This window comes from Epinephelus moara, chromosome 21 (genome assembly GCF_006386435.1).
Source record: "Epinephelus moara isolate mb chromosome 21, YSFRI_EMoa_1.0, whole genome shotgun sequence".
NCBI classification, from domain to species: domain Eukaryota; kingdom Metazoa; phylum Chordata; class Actinopteri; order Perciformes; family Serranidae; genus Epinephelus; species Epinephelus moara.
In genome coordinates this window covers 25,891,272-25,915,969 of record NC_065526.1, presented here as the reverse complement: position 1 = coordinate 25,915,969, position 24,698 = coordinate 25,891,272, and the positions used below count along the sequence as shown (strand labels likewise).

Genomic DNA, 24,698 nt, shown 5'->3' with positions numbered 1-24,698 from the left:
GACGTACTGTAGACTCAGTGAAATATTAAGTATATAGTGAATTACATGTAATTTAATGGTAAGTGGTTTGATTTTCCTGCTTTTCCTTTCAGTAAGGGAATCTTCTCTGCACCTCATTTTAATGTTGATAAAAATGAAGAATGACTTCAGCCTTTTTTGACTGAATATAACTACTAACTTCACCCTGTGCCCCCTCAGTGGTTAGAAGTGGAGACTATTACTTGTTTGAAACTGACAGTGAGGAGGAAGAGGAAGAGGAGGAGAAAAAAGAAGAGGACCAACCAAAGAAATCAGCTTTTCAGGTGACTCCAAGTTGTAGCTCATTTTCCATTGGTTCGGTGTAGAGTTAGATTTTTATTCCGTCTATATCACAGATCGATTAATTATATATTTTTATTACTGATGAGGATTGTTCATTTGTCTGAAGTAAAGAATAACAAAGTGTGTTTACTCAAGTACTGTACAGACTTTATACTTCAACTGGGAAATATTGTATCCTTAATAATACTTCATATTTCGTAAAAGTCACATATTTAAAGTTCTTTGAAAGTTTGCTTTCATTTGTTAGACTTTTTTTATAAGTATAGAAATACCTTTTTGGGCCTCAGACAGTCATTTAAATGAAACCATGTGAGAACTTTAGAGGGGCATTGTCTCCTTGGTGAAAGTGCGAGCAACTCATAGGCTGCCTTCATGTTACAGGACTAAATGCTCAGTTCCAATTATTTCCCAAGATCTGACCTTTTCTGCCTAGACTGTTTGCATTCATGTTTGAAGTGACCCATATCTGATGTCAGTGTGAACTGATCTCTGCCCTGAAATGCCCCACATGCAACCAGTAGCTTCACACATGTGCGTTGGAACAACAATAGAAACAACTCTCATTTGCAAAAAAAGGCCTTTAGGGAAAAAATGAATGGGCCATTGAATGAATTGCCATCGTAGGAAGGTCTAATGATGTCATTTTGCATAATAATTAGCTATGTGCTTCTGTTTGGGAGAGTGTAGCATATTTTAGGAGAAATGGCCCTTTGGAGCAATGGCTGTTTGTTTTCAGGGTAACAGGCTGTTGTATAAATGGGCTTTCAGTACATCATTTCTATTAGCAGCTATTGCTGGTAGTGCTGTGGAGAGAAAGGTATGGGAGGGCCAAGAGATGAGTCAGGAGTGGTGGGGTCACCGCTGTTTCACTGAGAAACAGTTATTCCAAAACCTTTGGATGTCCAAGGCTATATTCCAATATCTCTGTTGGCGCCTCACAACAAGGCTGTCATGGCGTGAAGGTCTGCGTCATTAAGTGTTTCACAGTCGCTCTACTTGCTGACGACTGGGGTAGCCAGCCGCAGCAGCAGTATGGCTATGGCAGCCTTTTGTAGTTTCAACGGTCTTCTCTGACACTATACTGTGAGTGAAAGTATAAAGTAGGAGTAAATATTCTAAGTTACTTTCCACCCTTTACTCTCTCTGATGGTTGTAGTTACTGGTGTCATGCAGATTGAAATGTTATTTGCTAAATATTCAATAAATTAACAGATCACACATCACTAAGACAAACATTACTTGTGTGAACTTTGCTTTACACACTTATGTATGTTTTACTGTTAATTATTGTCTTTTGGAATACATTATAATTTGTGACTTAATGGATTATGTTTACTTGTTATATTGCTGTTTTTACGTTTTTTTACGATTAAAAGTTTCAAATACTAACATTGAGGAGAATGTGATAAACTATGTATGTTCACCTGCACATACTCACATCCTCTTTTATTCACTGTCTCCTAACACAGTTAACCTCTGTTGTTTCTAATAATGTGAATTAACTTTCTACTAATCCTCCCCCACGCTTTTGTCTCTCTGTAGCGAGCTATTGGGAAGTTTGTCTCTGCTGTTCTGGCATTGCCCAAGTCTATCATTAAGCTGCCTAAAACTATACTGCAGTATGTAGTCAAGGCAGGCAAGGTACTCACCACCACAACTAATGAACACAGCTTTCTATCTGTCTGGACATCTGCCTCTTTAAGTAACAACTAACGCACTGCCTCTCCAGCTCATGTTTGGTGTTCTCCCTCTGCAGAAAGAACCAAATATTCACAGATTCACACGCCACAGTGATAGATGAGTTTAACCATATCACAAGCATTCATAAATTAGACATAATTATCAAACATAAGCTGGAGTGGAAATGCTTTGACCTTTGTTCTTGTGCATGTGAGTAGTTTAAGTCGGCTTGCATGAACTCGAGATTTATTTTGACATGTTGTTGGTTGTGTTAAGTGTTTCATGTCTGTTTTGACCTTATTGTGTGGTAGTGGTATTGTGTAGCAGATAGTGTTTGGGTGTTTTGGTTTGCATGTTTCAGTGCATTAACAGGAAAAAGTGTTAATTCTTGACAATACTGCAGACTATTTTGTTGCACATACCATACATTTTCAGACTACAGACTGCCGGACTGCATAAAACCTTGCTTGAGGAAAGCAGTACATCACTGGGAATATGAGCTCGTCTGTGTTGTTTTATTAAAGTACTGGCCTTTTGAATGGACTGTTTATGAGAGAGCTTACTTGTTAGTGTGTCTATGTTATATTATGTTAGAAAAGTTCAGGTATTGCTCAAAAAATGATCTGTAGTATTATAAAAATTACATGATTTGTAATTAATAGACTAAAACCACCTTAAATTAGCGTTTTCTTTTTGCTTGTTGTTGCTCATGCATAATTGACCTCAGTCGCTCTTCTTCTTCACATCCTTTGATCGATGCTGCACTTCTTCTCTCTGTTCTTCAGTTCCTTTATCACGCCTGGATCACAGACCCCAAAGCTGCCCTGAGGGCACGAGGCAAAGAGAAACGCAAATTCTGGAAAAAATACACCAAAGGAGTCAGACACAGGAAAAGCAAGAAAGAAGGTAAATTATAGAGACAAAAAAAACATTACATGAAACAATGAATCTGATGTTCTTTCAACCATAGTGATGTGTTTTTACTGTACTTCAGCAGGTCATGTGACCATAGACCTTGGTGAGCTCTCAGATGGGCAAGATAAAGGAGAGGAGAACAAGAAGTCTGAGGGTCCAGGTGGGTTTGTCTTCAGTAAAATTGTTTTGTGAGTTGTTGAAAGAGGCCTTGGAAAAAAAGAGTGACTTGACTTTGCTCTCTTTAATTCCTCCTTCTGAGTCTGAACAGACTCCAAGAATGAAGATACTGAACTGGACTATAGTCATGATGAACCTGCATACAGAATTGCATACAGTTTGTTTTCATCCTCTTTCTTTGGCTCTGAATGGGGGAGTTGATGGATGATAGTTTCAGTTTATGCATCTTATTATAAAGCTACAGAATGTAAGAAATTTGGAAAGGGTCAACTTCTAAATTATTATCTGCAAAAATAAATGACTTTCCATTTTCCGTGATTCAGACTCCACTGATTTAACCTCTTGTCTACATTAGACACTTTTGTTTTAGTAAATCATATCACACTTCCAACTCTCCAGTATTCAATCTTTTGCCTGTCTTTTCTCTTGTGATATCATTTGGTGGTCATTCTTCTACAGGCAGATCAGGAGAGTATTTGTCACTGTGCTCTGTCAAGTTTATGTCAGTTTGCCTCATTTTTTCACATTAAAGAAATACTCCACCCTCAAATTTACCATTTTTATATCACTTCACCTGTGTTGCGTTGAATTCATGAAGACAACTTTTTTTTATCTCGCATGCCTCCATGCTGAATGAAGAAGACAGAAAAAGTGCTTTATGAATTGAAATAAAAGGGGGACAGCATTTAACAACAGCAAAACTATATCAAAATATCGACTTTCGCACAACTTATAAAGTATAGTCAAAGTTGTATACTCAGTTCTTCCCAAACAGACAGCCCTGTTTGACAGGGAATTGAACACAAACTGAAACTTATCTTTGCTCTCATCGAAGCCAGACTCCATTGACAAAAACACTAATTTTACCTTGCTGAAGACAGGAGCTGCTGGTCTACCCCTGCCTCGTTTGTTTTTGTTATTGTGGGACTTTGGTGTTTTAAGGGGTTAGTTTGAATTCCCACAGTCACAATAACACACACAAACTACTGATCAAGGCAGGGGTAGACCAGCAGCTTCTGTGTTTAGTTTAGGTAAAATGAATCTTTTTGTCAGTGGAGTTTGGCTTCGACGAGAGCATAGATAAGCTTTGCTTTGTATTCAATTTCCTGTCTGAAAGGGCTGTCTGTTTGGGAAGTACTGAGCACATGACTGGATAACGAGAGATGACAAGTTGTAAAAGGATGTTTTGATATAGTTTTGCTGTTGTTTAATGCCGACCCTGTTTTAACTTAAGTCATCATGAATTTTCTCCGTTTTTGAATTTGTCTTCATGAATTCAGCTTAACACAAGATGAGTAATTAATATACAAATGGTCATTTGGAAGGTGAATTATTCCTTTAACATGAAAAATGTCACTGCCTTTTAAGAGCCACCATTTTGCAAGTTCTTTTGCGCAACCTAAAAAGATTAATTAATGTGAGTGTTGTGTGTCATGTGCCCTCTCTCAGACAACATCATCAAGCGAGTGTTCAACATCATAAAGTTCACATGGGTGCTCTTCCAGACGACGGTAGACAGCTTCACCAAGTGGATGAATGACATGTGCAGGGAGTACATCGACATCTCCACTGTTCTGCGTATAGAGCGCTGCATGCTGACCAGAGAGGTCAAAAAGGTACATTTTTTAAATGGAATCTGTCTTATTTTTCAACAATTATAACCTCATTCAAGGACTTAATTGTGATTAAGAGAGCCAGTAAAAAGTTATTTCTCCTCTCCTCCCACCAGGGTAACGTGCCGTCCAAAGAGAGCATCCACATCTACTACCAGAAGGCCATGAGGCTCAACATGTCCAGGCAGGCCAGTATGGATCAGATAAGTGAGGACGAGTCGGGCTCAGGCTCCACCAGGGTCCGAAGAAGGCGAGCCTACCCCATGGAGAGCCAAGACTCCACAGCCTCCAGAGACAGCATATCCAGGTACACGGAGCCTCAGCAAAGCAGCTTTAGGAAGCATCTTCTTCCTCCCTTAACTTCCTGTCTTCTTTTTGGGTAGTAAACAAAAATATATATATATATTTAAGCTTTTACTGCACAGAAATGAGAATTTTTTCAGGTCTTAAGGTCAGGAAATGTGAATTAATCAATTAAAATCCATATATTTTTACACTTTGATGCTTGTACATGCCCTTTAATGATCACATGTAGCTCCACNTATATTTAAATATATATATATATATATAAGCTTCTATATAAGCTTTTACTGCACAGGAATGAGAATTTTTCCAGGTCTTAAGGTCAGGAAATGTGAATTAATTAATTAAAATCCATATATTTTTACACTTTGATGCTTGTACATGCCCTTTAATGATCACATGTAGCTCCACATGTGGATACGTTTTTGGTACAGGTGTCTGCATGTTTCTTACTTACCCATTGTACTATCTATACATGCAGATAGATTTTGGTTTTAATTGTCCACGTTTTGAGGTACAACATNCACATGTGGATACGTTTTTGGTACAGGTGTCTGCATGTTTCTTACTTACCCATTGTACTATCTATACATGCAGATAGATTTTGGTTTTAATTGTCCACGTTTTGAGGTACAACATTAAAATGAGCAACATTTGTTAACAATTTATTGGAACCACTGTCTGCAGAGGACATAGGCTCTAATGTATGTTCAGGGTAACCAGGGCATTGTTTCTGGAATAAGATGTTGCTATGGGTAAACTGACCCTTGAAGGCAGTCATTGATAGAGTTGAGGTTGTTCGGTAACATCACATTGAGCCATTTCATCCTCACTCTTTGCATCTCATGTTTTTTAAAGTTGTGAGGAGGTAAACAAAAAGATAACAGATCCCATCTCATTCCTCTCATCACTTGTCATTCCATCTCCCACTCCCACCACCTCTCAGTGCCTTCACCGAGGCTACCACTCTGTTTTCTCGCCAATCCACCCTGGAAGACCTGGATGGAATGCCAGAGTGCATTCCCAAAACCAGCGAGCGTGCCAGGCCCAAACTGCGTAAGATGTCCGGCCTGGACGTGTCCAATTCATCAATGGATAGCTGCAGCAGCTTCATGTCCAGGTGCCTGGCCTCTGCATCACCCATATACACATCTGTGTTTCTTGTTATTGTCACTGACATGAAGAAGATCATCACATCTCCTCACTCTGGTTTTATCAAAACATGTCCCCGCATCCATTTTTTTGTTGATTTTATCTGCATCATTGCAGTTTTTTCTATAACCCTTTTCTTTATTACATCCTGTCAAAAAGGTTTTCACCCATTAACAGTAATATGAAAGACATTTTACAGCGTATTTAGGTCTTAATAATGAACATCCCTTTTCTCGTTTTAGTGTTCATTGAGATACACATTTTATTTAGCACCGTTTTACTTCAATGAATGGTTTTTAACACATTATAGTGTAATTGTAAGCAGATATATGTACCTATTAATGCATTTGTCAGTACTTGTAACACAGATAATGTGTCACAATATAGGGATTTTAAATACAGTAATGATATAAAATATGTCGTCATAGGCAGTGTTATACTTGTTGTCAAAAGCTGTACAATAAATATGGATTGGTACTTTAAAACAACGCGTGTCGGCACACTTGGCACCTGCTGAAGAAGTGCAAGGGAGCAGATATATTTTTTTATTGGACTGTATAAACTGGGAGATGTGAACAGATAGACTTCAGCGCAGATTGACACAATTTCTGCTGTTATTGTCCCCTGCAGTGAAGCGACCCAGTGCATCACGCTGTACTCCAGACAGGGCACCACAGACACCATAGAAGAAGTGGAAGATGAACACGATCAAGGGGAAGACAAGCAGCAGCAGCAGCAGCAGCAGCAGCAGCAGCAACAGCAGCAGCAGGTTCTCTGGGAATCCCAACAGCTGGATGAGAGTGAGGGGGCTGAGGGCGGTCCATGGAGTGATGGAGAACCCGATGTGAAAGAGGAGGAGGATGTGGAGGAAGGTGGGAGTGAGGGTGAGGGCCAGAAGGAACTGGAGGGTGAGGAGGGAGTAGAGGTACCAAAGGACCAGGAGAGAGAAGACAGAGAAGAGGCTCCCTGGGACTCCTTTGGCCCAGATGAGGGCCCCTCCCTCAGGCTGGAAGAGACAGATTTTGCCCCCTCTGCCCAGGAAAAGGACTTCACCACTGAGAGTGAGGATGGGGGAGGACAGCAGGACTTCATGCAGACAGAGGGGCGAGTAGGGCTGCTCTACACCCCTGATACAGATGCTTCTAAAACATCTGACGCTGACGTGCCTCCCAGCTACAGCAAGGCAGTCAGCTTCGACCGTCTGGAAGTTAGTGATGACGAGAGTGACATGGATAGGAAGAGACGCATGATTATGACCTCTGACAGCCGCTCAGACAGCAGGTCAGACATCATGTTGCCCTCTATGACCACTGAGCTGACCGCCAGTGAACTGCTGCTCAACAAGTAAGTCCAAAAACTGTGAAAGCCTGTTTAGCATTAAGCCTCAGAGGAATCAGCAGTTATCTGTTATACATTTATCTCGATAATTTGAATAAATAGCATGTAGTTCAGCCTTTAAGTTGTATTGTATGTTTGTGCCATCTACAACTCTAGGTATTGTGCCATATGCTTTTTGAATACTTCCCAAAATGTTTCTGTTCTACAGCATATCAAAAACTGTCAGAGTTTCCATTCATTGCTTTATCCCGCTTTATTTGCACAGCACCTTTAAGATTTCACTACAGAACCTACATTGTATTACATTAAAATAACCTGCTGCACATCCCAGAACAACATCAAAAGAAACACCGGCACTCTCAGGTCCTCTTTCCTGAGGCAGTCTGTGATTGAGGAGCACTTGTGAAACTGATTATGAGACAATGGGCCCCTGGGCACAGACATGTTCAAGACTTCTCACCCCTTCTACATAGGAGCAAGGCACCTAGACTGAAAGACACAGTCATTTTGCATCTCTTCGTGGTTGTTTTGCATCTTTTGCTTGCTGTTTTGTGTCTTTTTGTAGTCATGTGGTCCGTTCTTGCCTCTTTGTGGTTGTTTTGCATCTCTTTGTGGTTGTTTGGCATCTCTTTGTAGTTATTTTATGTCTTAATTTGTAGTCATGTGGTTGCCTTGTGGGTCTTTGTGGTTGTTTTACATCACTTTGTAGTTTTTATGTTTTCTGTGGTCACATGGTTTTGTGCCTCTTTGTGGTTATTTTACACCTTTGTGTTTTATGCGTGTCTTTTTGTCATAATGTGGTTGTTTTGTGCCTCTTTGTGGTCATTTTTTGTGTCTCTTGATGGTTATTTTGAATCTAATGGTAGTCATTTTGTGTGTTTTTGCAGTTAGGTGATTGTTAGGAGCATCTAACTAGCATCTAGTTGTTTTACATCTTTTTGTTGTCATTTTGTGTCTTTTTGTAGTCATGTGGTTGTTTTGTGCATCTTTGTGGTCGGTTTGCATCTCTTGGTGGTTGTTTGGCATGTCTTTGTAGTTGTTTGTGTCTTTTGTAGTCATGTGGTTGTATTGTAGGTATTTGTAGTTATTTTATGCCTCTTTGTGGTCATTTTTTGTGTTTTTTGATGGTTATTTTGCATCTGTTGGTACTCATTTTGTATGTTTTTGTAGTTATGTGATTGTTATGAGCCTCTTTGTGGTTTCACTGCGGGTATTTGTGGTTGTTTTTTCATCTCTTTGTGGTCATTTTGCATCCACTCATAGTTATTTTATGACTTTTTGTAGTCATGTGGTTGTTTTGTGCCTCTTTGTGGTTGTTTTGCATCTCTTGAATATGCCTAGACATTTTTGTGAATCAAGAATAATCTGCAAGTTTAGAATAAGCCAAGCAACTCAGCAAGTCACAATCATAAAACCATTCATTCATATTTTTGTAAAGTTTTACGATCAGAAAAATAATCAAACACCAAATCAGTCCACCTCTTTGTGTCTGTGCAGGATGTTTTATGACGAGGAGCTGGAGCAGTCAGATAAGTTTTACCAAAAGCAGCCTCTGATCCTCCAGCTCTGCTATGCCCTCTACAACATGCTGGTGGCCCACTCAGAGATGGTGTGCTATCTGGTCATCATCATCAACCACATGGTGTCAGCGTCCTGCGCCACCCTGGTCCTCCCCACCACCATCTTCCTTTGGGCCATGCTGTCAGTTCCCCGGCCCAGCAAGCGCTACTGGATGACTGCCATCGTTTACACTGAGGTATAGTTGGATACGAAGATGTCATCTCAAAAACACTGATCAATCAAATCTGCAGGTGGTATCATTCTGTCAACCATTACAACCATCTACTATTGATTTTTATATACCAGTCTTTTTTTGTTTCATTGGAAAACTTTGACATAGCACTGACAGCTTCACTGACACACATTTTGCTTTCCCTCCAGGTCACCATCGTCATCAAGTACTTCTTCCAGTTTGGCTTCTTCCCCTTCAACCAGAACATTATGGAAAAGAATAAACCATATCACCCTCCCAACATCATTGGAGTGGAGAAGAAGGATGGTTACGTCCACTACGACCTGGTCCAGTTACTGGCTCTCTTCTTCCACAGATCCATTCTGAAGGTTCCTGCAAAGAATATTACAACCATATTAACCTGAATATGTCCATCATATTAAATGATCACTGTCTAAAGAAGCCATCAGAACCACATAGGTCTGATGACTTCTTTAGACCAGTTTGCAGCCGGGTGTGAAGCGGTCAGGATGACGGTCGGTACCTCCAAGTCTGCGCTCATGGTTCTATGCCGGATAATGGTGGATTGTTCTCTCTGGGTTGGGAGAGAGTTACTGCCCCAAGCAAACGAGTTCAAGTGGCTCAGGGTCTTGTTCATGTCTGAGGGTAAAATGGATAGATGGACAGGTGAATTGGTGCGGTGTCAACAGTGATGCAGATGAAGAGGGAGCTGAGCTTGTGGCGAAGCTCTCGATTAACCAGTCCATCCATGTTCCGACCATCACCTATGATCACGAGCTTTAGGTAGTGACTGAAAGAATGAGATCTCAGATACAAGTCGCCAAAGTGAGTTTCCTGCGTAGGGTGCCTGGGTTCAGCTTTAGAGATAGGGTGAGGAGCTCAGATATCTGGACGGAGCTCAGAGTAGAGCTGCTGCTCCTTTGCACCAAAAGGGACTAGTTGATGTGGTTCAGACAAATGATCAAGATGCCTCCTGGGCACCTCCCGTTAGAGGTTTTCCAGGCAGGTCTAACTGATAGGTAGACCCAGAATGTACTGGAGGAATTATATATCTCATCTGGCCTGGGGACGCCTCAGGAGGAGCTTGAAAATATTGCGTGGGAGGGTGCCATTTGGAATACCTTGCTTAGCCTGCTGCCCCTTGCGACCCAGCCCCGGAAAAGGAAAAGATACCTGGATGGATATTAGATGATAAATACAGTGAAATTCTAAATTTTTCTAACTGTCAACAAACTCCCCGAAAAGACCAAAACCAATAATTTATTGATACTACTAACAACTTGGTGACATATTCCGTCATGACAATGAACATGAACACTCTAGTTTAGTTTGAGTAAATCCCACATCCTCTGCCCTGCTGCCATTAAGTATTCTTTAGAGCAGCAAATGTGCATTAAATGTGCATTAAACTGTACTCCCCAACAAATGCAATGAAATAGACTTATTCATTGTTGGTTTTGTTCTTTTCCTGCAATTTGTTGACAATAAGAACAATCTAGAGTAATGTCAGACACAATCAGGCTGTTAGTGCTTCCTATAGATATAACTGTTGTACACAGATTTCTCTTTAAAGAGAGCCTGTATATCCACAGCAGCATCCACAGTCCTTTTTTTGTGTAAAAAAGACTCAATATCTGGCTGTGCTGATACTCAGTGTCTTGAAATGCAACTATAATCATACAACAAAATGACAATAATTCTGTGTCTGTACATGAAGTCCACACTTGACAGAAAAAGCCTCTAAACCTTGGGGTAACTTTTGTTTGATGGTAGAGAAACTCTCCAACACATTACTGCCTTTATGATTAATTAACAGACAAAATAGAGAACAGACAAAGAATTTGCAATTTGCAAAGAAAATGATTGATTATGTATCTGTGGTCAGGGAGGAACTCCTGTTACATTAGTGTCCCTGCTATACAGAGATTTAATCTGACTAGAACATTTCTCTCCATCTGTTTCTTACAGTTTTCCTCCTTTCTCAACAAATGTAAGAAACTCTGTAGAGGGAACTGTCAGCCATTTATAGGGCCATCACTGTGTCTGTTATTGTTTGGATGTACTGTGAAATGTTTAAGAGCGACTGCACTCCCAGTACCAGACGCTCAATTCATTTGGGCCTAAAATATAACATGGCCACTACTAATCTCTGCATTTGTCCTCCTCTTTCCTTTTCCAGTGCCATGGGCTATGGGATGAGGACGACACCAAAGAAAAGAAAGAGCCCTCTCGTCAGAGTGAGTCAGAGGACGAGGGGAAAGACAAGGAGGGGAGTGAGAAGGGGTCTGAACACGCCTCCTCTCTGATCAGCGAGGGGAGAGGTTCCACTCACACCTTGAGATCCCTAAACTTTGGGACCTCCATTGATTCAGGACATGTCCAGGTGCACTACCCGCAACAGCAGACCTATCAGCGGCGCAAGAGCTCCAGCGGAGGCTCGCACATTTCTCACCGATCTCTCCACTCTTCTGCAAGGTCTAAGAGAGGTGATGATCCTGTCTATTACCAACTAAATCAACAAGTCACTTATTAGTCAACAATTAACAGTCTCTCCTTAAAAATAGCCTCAAGAGTTATGTGCAAATTTGTAACTCTTACTCTTCTAACAATAATAATTATAACAACAACAATGAATAGAAGGAATCCTCTCTCTTCTTGTGGTCTCTAGCCCTGACCCGTGGATGAGGTCTTTGTGTATCTCAGGCTTTATCACTGACTCAATGTCTCGTCATGGTTCATTTATAGCTCGAAATGTAAATTGTTTCCACAGGAAGTACCACTTCCCACATCAGCAGCCACAAGGATGGCAGCGAGGCCAGCGTCCATCAGAAGACCCGCAAACAGATGATCATGGAGAAACTGAGGGAGCAGCTCCTCAAAGGAAAAGCTTTCATCATTAAGCGGTACGATAAAACGTAGCCGTTTTGTGTTTGTTTTTGGGTTTTTTTGTCTCGAGCCGCAGCTTCTTACTGGCCAGCAGTTGTGACTGTGATTATACATTAAAAAGTGTGTAACTTTATGAGGGCCCTGATGAGAAGTGCGCTCAGCAAGTATTCCAGACAAATAATGGAAAATCATATCAGCAGCTAAAACCTTTCAAAGGTCTAAATTTAGAACTTTAATTACAGCATTCCCGTCAGGCCAGTCAGTGTAATTTTTGTAAGTGCTGCAACAGACCAAAACATGTTACTGTTCTAAATTTAATCACGGTGGAACAAGTGGTTTCTGAGATGTTATGTCTACAGCAGTAACTGAAACTCAGAGAGGTCCTTTATGTATTTCACATGTATTTCTTTAACCTTTTAAACATGTTCTGGCCAAGATAGGCAGCAATAACAATGAGTTGCAGACAAACAACATCAAGCAGAGGACACAAAATATGCAATAAAAACATCTAATAAACAGAAATGCAATTATAAAATTATGAATAGTTTTTTTTAATTACAAAGATTTCATCTGAAAAATCCCAGTTTCTGCAGCAGGAGTCATAACATGTAGCCCATTATTACTCAAAGTGAGGACCTCGGGCCAAAGGTGGCCCCTTAGAAACATTTTGTGTGGCTCTTATATTTAATAGACTACCAGGAGACTGCATCAGACTGGGCCCCCTAACAAGCATCTGTCATGTTAGGGATGACAACTTGTAGAAAGCGACTGGTTGCGTGGCAACTAGTGGCACCATGTGAGTATTGCTGGAATTACGTTCAAGCGATTTCGGTGGTCAACTCATGACTGCACTTATTATGTGTGGCCCTCAATCATACATATAAAACATATTTTAATGTTTTACGTGGCATTTTGTTTTGCAGGGATTTAGCCATCCATGCAAATTTTCAACCAAAACAAGTTCCCTCCCGAGACTATATTGCAAGGGCATCGTCGCTGCGTCCTGGGCTTAGCACCGCCCAACATTATCGTGATTGGTTTAAAGAAATACCAATAGCCCTTGGGTGCCAGGTGGGTTAGTGGGTAGAGCAGGTGTCCCATATACAAAGGCAGTGTCATTGCCACAGTGGCCACTCCAGCCTGCATCCCCTTGCTGAGTGCCATGCCTTCCCTCTCCCACCCTCATGCTTAGACTATCCTATCTAATAAAGGAAAAAAGCCAAAAAACAATCTTTAAGAAAAAAAAAAAGAAAGAAATCCGAACAACCCAGGGCATTTTTATTCCTCAGCGCTGGTGATAGCCGTGGCCGGAGGCATTATGTTTTCGAGTTGTCTGTCTGTCAGTTCCATTCTTGTGAATGCAATATCTTAAGAACGCTGAGTGAATTTCTTCAACTTTGGCACCAACATCGACTTGGACACAACAATGAACTGATTAGATTTTGGTGGTCAAAAGTCACTGTGAACTTGTCTGTCTCAAGAATTCTTGTGCTAATTATGACAAAACTTCACACAAATATCTGATAGGATAATATGATGAAGTGGTAACATTTTATATCCAAATGGTCAAAGGTCTGCTCTACTGTGACATCATATTATTCTGCATGAAACACTTTTCTGCCCATTATTCACATCATAGCTCAGGAACAGAAGGGGAGACATTTGATCAGATATTGAATTGGTGACACTAATCTTGGGTGCCCACCTTGAAATAGTGCTGATTGTATAGATCTTTTGTGCTGCCAGGTTGAAGATGTATGTGAAGCATCCATCTATTCACAGACATGAATGTAAATTGTAAGAGAAACTGGTGCATGGAGGCATACAACCGTGGGGCAGTAATTCCAGTTTTCCCGTAGTGTGGAGTTGGAATGGATGCAGCCAGATTGTTCTCTATCACTGACACAGCTTGATAGGTTTGGCAATGTGAGACTACTGCAGCAATGACTTGAATTCACAAAGTGGGGCCAAGACTTTCAATTTTAGATCTACTGCAGAAATGTTCCAGGCAGAGGAACCAGCGTACTGTACATAAAAACTATTAAACCCAGTTCAGAGCAGACCTAAGAAACTGAACGAGTCCTGGGATTGAAGAGCATAGCTGCTGACAGATTTTATAGACTGTTTTATTGTGATGGATGACAGCAACAAGACCCACCTGGACAATTTTCACTTGTTTATTTGCTCATAAAAATGCTATTTTCTTGTATTTCTTTGTAGGTTCATGGAGATCTACCTTCCTATGAGGCAGTTCTTCTATAACTTGATCCATCCAGAGTACAGTGCAGTCACGGACGTCTATGTCCTGATGTTCCTCGCTGACACAGTCGACTTCATCATTATTGTCTTTGGATTCTGGGCATTTGGTGTAAGTTTTAAAATTAGATTTGAATCCATAACAAAAATCACTTCTGACGAAGTTAACATTTATTTACATCCCTCTCTAGAAACATTCAGCTGCAGACATCACGTCGTCCCTGTCGGAGGATCAGGTGCCGGGACCTTTCCTGGTCATGGTACTGATCCAGTTTGGGACCATGGTGGTGGACCGTGCCCTCTACCTCAGAAAGTCCGTCATGGGCAAAGTCATCTTCCAGGTCATCCTGGTCTTTGGCATCCACTTCTGGATGTTCTTTATCCTGCCAGGAGTCACAGATAAGTAAGAAGTCAGTCTTATGTCATGTTAGACACATTTAGCTTTTGATCTAAAGTCATAGTCAGCACTGATTCATTTGACGGAAGTATTTTGAATTGCCCTGGTAACAATAACTAGTTAAGTCCTACTTTTTAATCCAGTTATTTTGTTTGCAAAGCCTAAAAAATCTGTAGAGTATTTATGTCTTTATGCTGTCTATTAAAAAAAACAAAACCTTCTCCTTCAGTTTTACAAACTGTCTCACTTCTCTTCCCCTCGCAGGCGTTTCAGCGAGAACACAGTGGCTCAGATGTGGTATTTTGTCAAGTGCATCTACTTCGGGCTGTCAGCCTATCAGATCCGCTGTGGTTATCCCACCCGCGTTTTGGGAAACTTCCTCACCAAGAGCTATAATTACGTCAACCTCTTCCTGTTTCAAGGGTGAGTTACACTGAGACTCCATCGTTTCCTCCAGCTGAGCAAACAGGCCGAAGGCTCTGGTCATGTCGGGGACTGACAGCTAGCTGCTGTTGCACGAATTACACCTGGAGTTATTTGTTTCAAAAATGTGGAAAAGAGATATTTGTTAAGTCTCTTTTGTACATCTTACATTTGTATATGTCAGTATTTAGTTCCTTAATGCAACATTTAGTGCTGAAATGATCGGTCTTCTCACAAGCATGTTGATTTAGCAAAGTTCAAACTTCACAATAGAAACAGAAGGTTTGTCTAAGGTTAGCACTTCTGGAATTGGAATGTCAAATGAGCATATTATGGATGACAAATCACTGTTAAATCAAACCACAGAGTAGGCTGCAGAGGGCCCAAATAAAACTGGGCTTCTGAATATTTAAAGCCCTAATTACATGATTACATTGATCATGTAATGATACATTACATTACATGATCAAGGGTCACTTACACTTTCCTGGACTGGAAAACAAATACTTAATTAAATTCCAACAGTATTCTCCCCTGTCATGCAGCCCCAGAGGGGACATTAAATGAATGGAAGTTTAATTAATTCTTCTTCTTTTGGAACCAAAACTATTAAGTCTGATTGTTTAGTGTGTGAATTATACTGTTTTTATCTTTATCTTCTATTGAAAGACGATTGTATTTTCTAACATTTTAAACCGGCGATGTGCTTGAATGTCTTCAGAGTATTATGTGCACTAGCCTTACTACATCGTCAGTGTCAGTGTTTTCAGTCATGTCATTCTTTAATCATTTTAATTGACATAAGTTTTTATCTCTGTTTCAGTCTTTAAGTAGAACCTACCAAAGAATATACCAAATATAAGTACTGTAAAACATGTGCTGTAGCCATAGCATCTTATTCCTGCACTTCTCTTGGACAAAATTAACAAATTCCTGAGTATTATTATCTGAATAAAGATATTGAATCTGATTTTATTTCAGTCTCATATTTTGCCAGAATAATAAATAAAAATGTGTCTGTTGTTGGTAGATTCCGTCTGGTGCCGTTCTTGACGGAGCTGCGGGCCGTGATGGACTGGGTTTGGACCGACACCTCGCTGTCTCTGTCCAGCTGGATCTGTGTGGAGGACATCTACGCTCACATCTTCATCCTCAAATGCTGGAGAGAGTCTGAGAAGGTGTTTATCATTGTGGCATCAGTGTTGTGTGAGAAGAAGAAGACTCTCAGAGCCAAAGTCTGTCATGCTGGAATTCATGCTGAAATTTACCTTTGTGATTTGTTGAAGTGTTTTATTTTTTAAAAACTGAAGATTAGCTGGGCTCTCACTTTATACAATGAGCTGTATATTAGAAGGATTTATTGTGTCTGTGGTGCCCATACAATAAATAAAAGTATACTAAAAATATTTATTATACGACTCACAATGGTAAATAATGCACTCATGCAGTTTTTATTGGGTCAGTCTGCCAGTACCTCCTGTCCTGTAAGTCTTTGCTCCGTCTTTACCTTTATAACCCTGGTCCAGTTAATTGCGTAATTCTAATGGATTTACATATTATTGACCAGGCAAAGAAAACATGTAGCCATTACCATTGCATCAGATCTGCTGGAATAAAGATGGAACACAACGTTTCGTGAGGACAAGCTGTTTTACGTTGCATCCGGGTTAAATAATACATGTCACTGTCCTCTATCCCTCTGCAGAGGTATCCCCAGCCACGAGGCCAGAAGAAGAAGAAGGTGGTGAAGTATGGGATGGGAGGGATGATTGTAATGCTGCTGATCTGTATCGTCTGGTTCCCGCTGCTCTTCATGTCCCTTGTGAAGTCTGTAGCTGGAGTTGTCAACACACCGCTGGACGTGTCGTTTGAAATCACCCTGGCTGGCTTTCAGGTGTGGACACAGCTTCTTTTATTAAATCATTTGAGCCAGAAACAAGTTTGAGCTCTACTGAGGAACTCTGCCCAAAGCCACATCCTCTCACAACGAAATAAAATCCTGCCTCCTTTGAGAAGAGTTTAAGTAGATCTTATATATCTCGAGGTAGCACTTTTTGATCAGTGTGTGTGATTTCTGGTGGTCTGTGAGTGGATTGAGAAGCCAGGAGACTGTTATCACATTTTCTATGCTGTGTGAGTATTCTGGCTGCAGGGTTTAATGTTTGATTGAGTGACTGGGATCCAGAACAATAACTGAAACAATGTCTTCTTCCCACAGCCCATCTTCACCATGAGCGCTCAGCAAAAACAACTGCATAATGTCTCAACAGCACAATATGCAGCCTTTATGGATTTATACAGGAAAGACGATGTAAGTACAAGAAATAAAATACAAAAACAAGATGCCAGTTGTTTTTATAATGTTGTCACAGTATTAAAAAAGCGCAAGCCTTGCTTTTTCTCTTAGGAATGGCCTAGTTTTAGACCAGGCAGTAAATACAGGACAGAGATGATCAACATAAGTTCACTAAAACCCCTTTTTAAAGCTGATATGATTTAAAAAATTTAGTTTTTGGTGCTCTCTGGTTGTAACATAAAAAAGAAGAGACTGTAGCCAACAGAGACGTATGCTGTGATTTGAGCTAAGTGAGAACATTAGCATGCTAAGGTGCTCACAAACGTGTTGATGTTTAGCAGGTACAAGCAGGACACAAACTATTTTCTTTTTTATTAATCAATAATTTGTTTAGTCTTTAAAATGTCAGATTTTTTAAAATTTAATTCTATTTAACCCATTTTTAACAAAGTAAGTCTCGTTGAGATAAACAGTCTATTTTTCAAGGGAGACCTGGCCAAGACGGCAGCATACAAAAAAAAGTTACAGCCCAACAACAGATATACAAAGATAAAGTAACATGAAGAAATTAGACACCGATGCACAATGACAAGAACCAATCAGTTCATTCATCCTTGTTCTTATGAGAGCTTTGAAATCAGGCAGTAGTTTGGGATCAAACAACCATCACTGCCTGTGAAAATATCTGACGTGACTCAGGCATAAATCATGTGTAGGGATGAGGTCAGCGTCTCTCTGTAGACCCAGCATGTGATGAAGCTCTCTCTCTCTCTTGGAAATGCCACTCCAATGTTAATCCTCGTTTTACCTCTTCTTGTTAGGTAATCTTCTTAGGTTGTTTGGTTCACCCAGGCCGCGTTTGTGCTTAACAGGACGGCGACAAATGCGGCAACAGAGCGTGCAGCAAACAGCAACGAATCATCTCGCTCCATCACGAGTCCGAGTACAAACAATAGTAAACAGTAGAGTGGCTCACTGACTTCCTTCCTCGCTCTCTGACATATCATCTGGGGTCTCATTTATAAAACAGTGCGTAGGATCCACTTACACAATGTCTATAAATGAGACCCCCGGTGTTTCCTGTGACAGTCGATCAGTTAAAACACACCGTTACCTTGAATAAAATGTAAGATTTCTGTGGGTTTGAACATTGTTGGAAACATTTGGGATAATGTACACAATTAAATAAAATGTATAACATAGTGCAAGACATTTTAATGCTGAAATGTTACATATTTTACCATTGAAATTTGAATAATGTTACTGCTGTGTGGTTTTGTGCTGTGGTTAGGAAGCCTTGCAGTGGCTGGAGGGCTACTTAGCACCAGACCTGATCATTGCTGAGCTGAAAGGCAGTTCCAACTCTCTGTGGACCATCAGTCCGCCCAGCAGAAACAACCTGATAGAGATGTTGGGCACTGACGAGGAGTTCCCCATCACGGTGGCCTGGTCTGTGCAAAGGTATGTCCGTCCCTCATGTTGTCTAATCTAACTGTGGCACAAAAGAAGACAAACTGTTCACTGTGTAGTCAGTTCTTTATTTATTTTTTAATTTCGTTTGCAAGTCAGTTTAATTTCAGATAGTTTCCAGGGTTGGTTTGTTTGTTCCAGTTTAGTTTTTACTTGTTTCAGTATATATATATATATACATATATATATATATATATATATATATATATATATATATTTATTTATTTATTTTTTAAATTATAACATGGGAGGTATTTGTCAGGGGTAAGATTCCAGTCACATCCCAGTCACAATAAACATCTGTGTTAGTGCCTTCTCATGCTTGTTGTGTTGACAAAGTTGACCAAATTTACAAAGACTAAAAGACATTTCCTGTATATTTGTATTTTATTTTAGTTATTTTTGTGAGTACACAACATCATTTCAGCAAGTTTCTTTTTTTTCTCAAGTCTAGATTTTATTTTTATTTCACTTAACTAAATGTTTTTTCACACCTAGTTTGAGTTAAGTTGTAGTTAACTATAATAACTTGTTACCAGGTCATGCTGAATATTTGGTTCATGGGATTACAACATAGTAGCATACATTTTGCCCTTAACGTATGTGTTGCCATAAAAAATCGTCAGGATTGTTTTTCAGTTGTGAACTGACGCTGTGAAAATAAAACATCCTGCAAGACTTTTTTTTCTTACAAACAGCTGCAGTTGAGGTATGAGGTAAAAGAAACAACTTAAAATGAATCCCTGAATGTTTTTCCTCTTGTGATCTCAGAAACCTCACTTTTGGTGCCAAGGCTGAGGTAGCGTCAGGAAAACGAGTGAGAAATCTAGATGTAAGCACAAAGAAGGATCTCATAGCGCTCCTAAAAGGGCATGTTAACAAGCCAGTGTGAGTATATCAGCTGCTTCCTCTCCTCTCAATCAGTCAGCTACAGATGAGACACTCTCCTTCTCTTTTTGATATGTTCTCATTTAAACAATGTCTGTTAACAAAATCTTTGAACAAAATTATTACCAGCTTGTTAACACGTTTTTTGGATGGTCTGCCTACAGATGGTTTATAGAGCATTTGTAACATTTCAACAGCTTATTAGTTGAGATTCAATAATTCAACTGTTTTACTTTATTCTGTAGATATTCACATCTCATGCTCCATTTTACCCTCACAAGTGAATGGAGCAGTGATGCGGGCACTGTGCTCGACTGTCGTGGTAAAGAGGGAGCCAGAAGGCGAAGCGTTTGATTTACTGGTCTGTCCACCTCCCAACCCTCACCTATCGTCATGAGCTCTGGGTAGTGACTGAAAGAATGAGATCACAAATGAGCTTTCTTCGTGGGGTGGCTGGACTCAGTCTTAGAGATAGGAAAAGGAACTCGGACATCCGGAGGGAGCTCGGAGTAGGGCAGCTTCTCCTTCATGTCAAGAGGGGTCAGTTGAGGTGGTTCAGGCGTCTGATCAGGATGCCTCCTGTTAGAGGTGAGGCCTGGGAACGCCTAGGGTGCTTTACTTAGTCTGCTGCCCCTACAGCTTATTTTCATAAGTGGATGAAAATGGATGGATGGCTGTAGATACTCAACAGATTATCTGTAGAGTATAAGTGACAATTCATGACCATACCTACTAGGGTTGTCATGAGAACCGATACTTCGGTACCAAGTCGATGCTAACACGCAAAAAATACATTGATACCTGTTACTTTTCGGTACCGCAAGTACCGGATACAACTTTGCCCTCAGCGGGCCGTGTCGATTCCTGTCGGAACTGACGGGGGCAGTATATATGAGGTAGTCCGTGCAGAGGACGAGCGCCAAAGAAGAACGCCTGTTCTCCATCGTCTTTGCTAGAAACAATGGCTTCTACAAGTGCTAGAGCTTAAATCGGGCCCAAAAAATCCAGCCCGACCCCACCTGCGCCCGTGAATGTTCTGTCCGAGTCCGGCCCGTAATTATGAGCCCGAGCCCGGCCCGAAACCCAACTTTTTTTAAGGATACGAACGTGGACATTGAAGGCTGACTCTCGTCTTTCTTTCCTTTTTGCTGTCATATACCAGCATCGCGCTGCACTTGGTACACTCGACGAAACCGACACACACATTGTCACCATCGATCACTCATATGTGCGCGGCCAGTCACACCATCTGTTTTTTGATTTTTATCGTGGTGTCGAATGAGTATCGAGAATCGTGGAAATTCACTGGTATTGGTATTGACTACTGAAATTCTGGTATCGTGACAAGCCCAATACCTACATATTCAGAGTAATTTATACACTCAACCAAGACTGAGCGAATGGTTCAAGTTTGACTAAATCATTATGAGAATACACAGTGAATTGTCACATTATAAACATCTATACACAAAGCGAAACAGACAAATTGTTGAATCTCAACTAATGAGCTGTTGAAGTGTTACAAATACTCTGTAAACTATCTGAAGGTGGAAAATCCAAATAAAGTGGTACCCAAATGTTTAATCGTTTTACTGTTATGCTCCAACATATTAAGAAACTAAGTAGGACAAACTGTGTGTTGTTGCAGTAACAGTGTCTTTTCCTCTGCAGGATCCTAAGAGAGATCTTCCCTCGTTATATTCGAGCCCCCAGTGACTCGGAGGCCAAGTCTGTTGATCAGCTTTATAAAGGTTAACGTCAACATCTGTACAAACTGCACTGGCTGTGACTTTCTGCACAGTTTTTTCTTTATATGGTGACAGCGAAGGAAACTTAAGAGCCTATATTTGAAGTGTAAATTCCACCGTTCTTAAAAGTGCTTGCAGGAATACAAAGCTTTGAGTCGTTCAGAATTTTATACTTTGGTGGTCCCCAGTAGCAGTATCAAAAAATGCCCAGTATCAGATATGAATGAATGTTATGAAGAATATAATTCCACACATAGGGGCTTTAAAATGTTTGTTTTCCAAAATGGGTACATGTTTATTAATACAAGTTAGCACAAGTCTGACATTGGTGAAATATTTTAGATAAATATAATTTTCTTATTCACATCTGATTGTACACATGTTAAGCTTCCCTGTTTACTGACAATGTTTTGTTACTGCAGATAAGAGATATGGATTTTTATTCGCCCATTTTTTATTCTGATTAAATTTCATAATTTCTTTGTTCATCTTTGTAGATGAAAAGCTGTTCAACATATCACTGACCTTGCGAAGTAAGAACGTCGCAGATCAGACTCAGGAATGGTGGATCGTCAACCAGTTAGAGCCTGGACCCTTAAAAAAGGCTTCAAATAAGAATGAGTCTGGCCTGGATCTCTACGTGTTCAGTGACCAAGTCAGCCCGCCCAGTTTGGGCTTTCTGGCAGGATATGGGTATGTGGTTATTCGTGATGCGGATTAAAAAAGGTCTAATATTTGGTTTTTGCTTGTAATTACTGGATAATTTTGCATCCTCAGAAATACAACAAGTAGTATGAGAGTATGAGCCTCACTCAGTTATGATAATCAAATCATTAGCTTCTTGCTCTTTTACGCTCAGAGTGTTCTGTTATTAGGTACAATTGATTCGTATCATGCCCAAGTATGATTACCCCCCTCTTCACTGCTCCACAGCTTTCACATTAGTAATGTTGTTCCTGGGTACGCTTGCATCATCATCTACAATACATTTGTTCAGGTTGTTGTTACAGTGTAGAAATGCACGCCAATCTCAAGATCCACAGCCCATTCAGTGGAGTCACCCTTCACAGTATGCCTTCTATTGATTGTATTTTGGAGACTACTTCAAATACTGAGACTAGGAGCACTGAGAATTGCCTTTGCAACTTTACTTTCTGAATGCTACTTGTTTCCTGTTTTGGTGCAGTTTACACACTAATCACATGAACTGAACTTTGGATATAAGTGTACTCGGATCCAGGCCTGGGAACTTGATGTGAAAGGCATTTAAGTTCCCTGTTGTTCTTTCATCAAATACTGAACATTTAATACAAATGATAAGTACATTTGTACTTAGGAAGAACAACTGGTGACGTGGGCATGGACGTTTCCAGTCGCCTCTCTGCCCCGGCAAAATTTAGACGGTGGTAGCGTGTGGCTGCGAGACACTCATTGGGACGGGGAATTCGACTCACTGACCTGTAAACTCTGATCCCCCGCTACTTCTGCTGGCTAGCTGTGTTGAGGTTTTCAAATTTAAACATGAGTAAACATTGAGGAAAGATAGAGAAGTTAGGCAGCAGCTGGACTAGCATCCTGCTAACTATTGTACAGGCGTTGGAAAATAAACTGGATGACATCCGTGCAGCATCAGTTTCCAACAGGATATCAGGAACTTGGCTAAATCCTGGACAGCACAATTCAACAAGGAGGCCCTTTTCTATATGCTGATCCGACAGTGCAGACAACTCTGGTAAAAGAAGAAGAGGAGGAGGTGTGGGCTTTACAGTGAAGAAGGACTGGTGCGTCAGCTACTTCAGGAGAAGTGACCATACAGCTGTTTTGTTGAGGTCAAGATGTGTGGACAGTTAAATCACTTCACAGCCAGAAACCACAGATCCGTAGATGTAACAGTTATGAAGCAGCAGCCAATAATGTGAGAAGATGCAAAAAGGACTAAATGACAGTGCAGAAGTTAAAAGAGCGAATGGGATCACATTTCAGTAGAGATGCACCTTGTGTATGGCCTGGTTGGCAGATCATGCTTTAGACAAAATTCCAAAGTTTGTCCTCTTACTGGAAATTTTCCATTAAAGTAAATCAGGTCTTGTGGTAACCATCAGTGACAACTGAGTGAACTCTGTCTGCTGATGAAGGCATGAGATGTAGCAAAAGAATAAGCCCTTGCACAAAATTCTGTTTAACAGTAATCAATAATGAACCTCGAACTTTATCCTTGTAAGTTTCTGGTCAGGTGACAGTATAAAATGAAATGAAATGAGGTGGGAGCAGACAAGGCACCAAACAAATCAAATGTTGCGTCACATGTTGGGAATTATAATATCTGAGTTAAAGGAGCTATATGTAAGAAATCTAAAGCAAATAGTCATACAATCATCCTAATATGTCACAGAGACTAAGATGTTCATATAACATACTGATCTCACTGACAACAATAGTACAGCCAGAATATTCACATTTAAAACACATTCAAAATTCACATTTTGTGTTTTGGCCTGTTGCGCCACCCACCGCCATCTACCAGTCACGCAGTCAGTAGAGTCTCAGCATCAGTTACAGTTACGACTGAGCTACAGCAGCACGGCAAGCAGCATTAGCAGTGTCCCGGTACATAGCATTAGCAGCCGACTCCTCCTCAGCTGTATCCCGGCAGCAGCGTTAGCAGCAGAGAAGCTGCTCGAATGGTCCACTGGAAAACTGAAGATCAAGGATGCGGCAGCTGCCCGTGGGCAAACAAATCAGTCTCCAGCGTGCCGCTGTCCAGCAACCTCGAATCTGTAGGGGTGGGGGGGCGGACACGACTCGCGGCAGTATTTTTGAATTTGAGTGCAGTAACCGTTTTGGCCACATTCTTACATACAGCGCCTTTAAAGACCTTGTTTACTTTTTGTTTTAAAATGTGTGATCACTAAGTGGACAGCCACCAAGATGCATTGCAATCCGATGACTCAAACCATTTGCTGAGGTTGTCTGGGGCACATCTGACCACGTCTTTTGTAGTGTGAACGCTAATGCGTCCTGATGCATCCCCATCAAGGACGGAGCAGGAAGATGCGTCATCAGTGCAGGATGTGGTGGTCAT

General features: G+C 40.7%; 1 protein-coding gene across 10 annotated transcripts in view; it reads left to right on the top strand.

Annotated features, from left to right (window-relative positions):
* LOC126382988 (piezo-type mechanosensitive ion channel component 2) overlaps positions 1 to 24,698 on the top strand; it is a 111,305-nt gene that overhangs the window by 81,901 nt on the left and 4,706 nt on the right. For 5 of the 10 annotated variants that reach the window (XM_050033316.1, XM_050033318.1, XM_050033315.1 and 2 more), the window contains 22 exons: positions 199 to 302; positions 1,864 to 1,962; positions 2,787 to 2,907; positions 2,996 to 3,076; positions 4,543 to 4,709; positions 4,823 to 5,013; positions 5,956 to 6,129; positions 6,792 to 7,505; positions 8,997 to 9,255; positions 9,441 to 9,620; positions 11,432 to 11,738; positions 12,023 to 12,155; positions 14,359 to 14,506; positions 14,586 to 14,797; positions 15,056 to 15,214; positions 16,245 to 16,392; positions 16,920 to 17,108; positions 17,433 to 17,525; positions 18,802 to 18,971; positions 19,752 to 19,868; positions 21,540 to 21,619; positions 22,114 to 22,309. In XM_050033316.1, coding sequence (XP_049889273.1) covers positions 199 to 302; positions 1,864 to 1,962; positions 2,787 to 2,907; positions 2,996 to 3,076; positions 4,543 to 4,709; positions 4,823 to 5,013; positions 5,956 to 6,129; positions 6,792 to 7,505; positions 8,997 to 9,255; positions 9,441 to 9,620; positions 11,432 to 11,738; positions 12,023 to 12,155; positions 14,359 to 14,506; positions 14,586 to 14,797; positions 15,056 to 15,214; positions 16,245 to 16,392; positions 16,920 to 17,108; positions 17,433 to 17,525; positions 18,802 to 18,971; positions 19,752 to 19,868; positions 21,540 to 21,619; positions 22,114 to 22,309 — 4,042 coding nt within the window. The remainder of the gene's footprint in view (positions 1 to 198; positions 303 to 1,863; positions 1,963 to 2,786; positions 2,908 to 2,995; positions 3,077 to 4,542; positions 4,710 to 4,822; positions 5,014 to 5,955; positions 6,130 to 6,791; positions 7,506 to 8,996; positions 9,256 to 9,440; positions 9,621 to 11,431; positions 11,739 to 12,022; positions 12,156 to 14,358; positions 14,507 to 14,585; positions 14,798 to 15,055; positions 15,215 to 16,244; positions 16,393 to 16,919; positions 17,109 to 17,432; positions 17,526 to 18,801; positions 18,972 to 19,751; positions 19,869 to 21,539; positions 21,620 to 22,113; positions 22,310 to 24,698) is intronic. The other 5 variants (XM_050033319.1, XM_050033314.1, XM_050033320.1 and 2 more) reach the window with 3 other exon arrangements.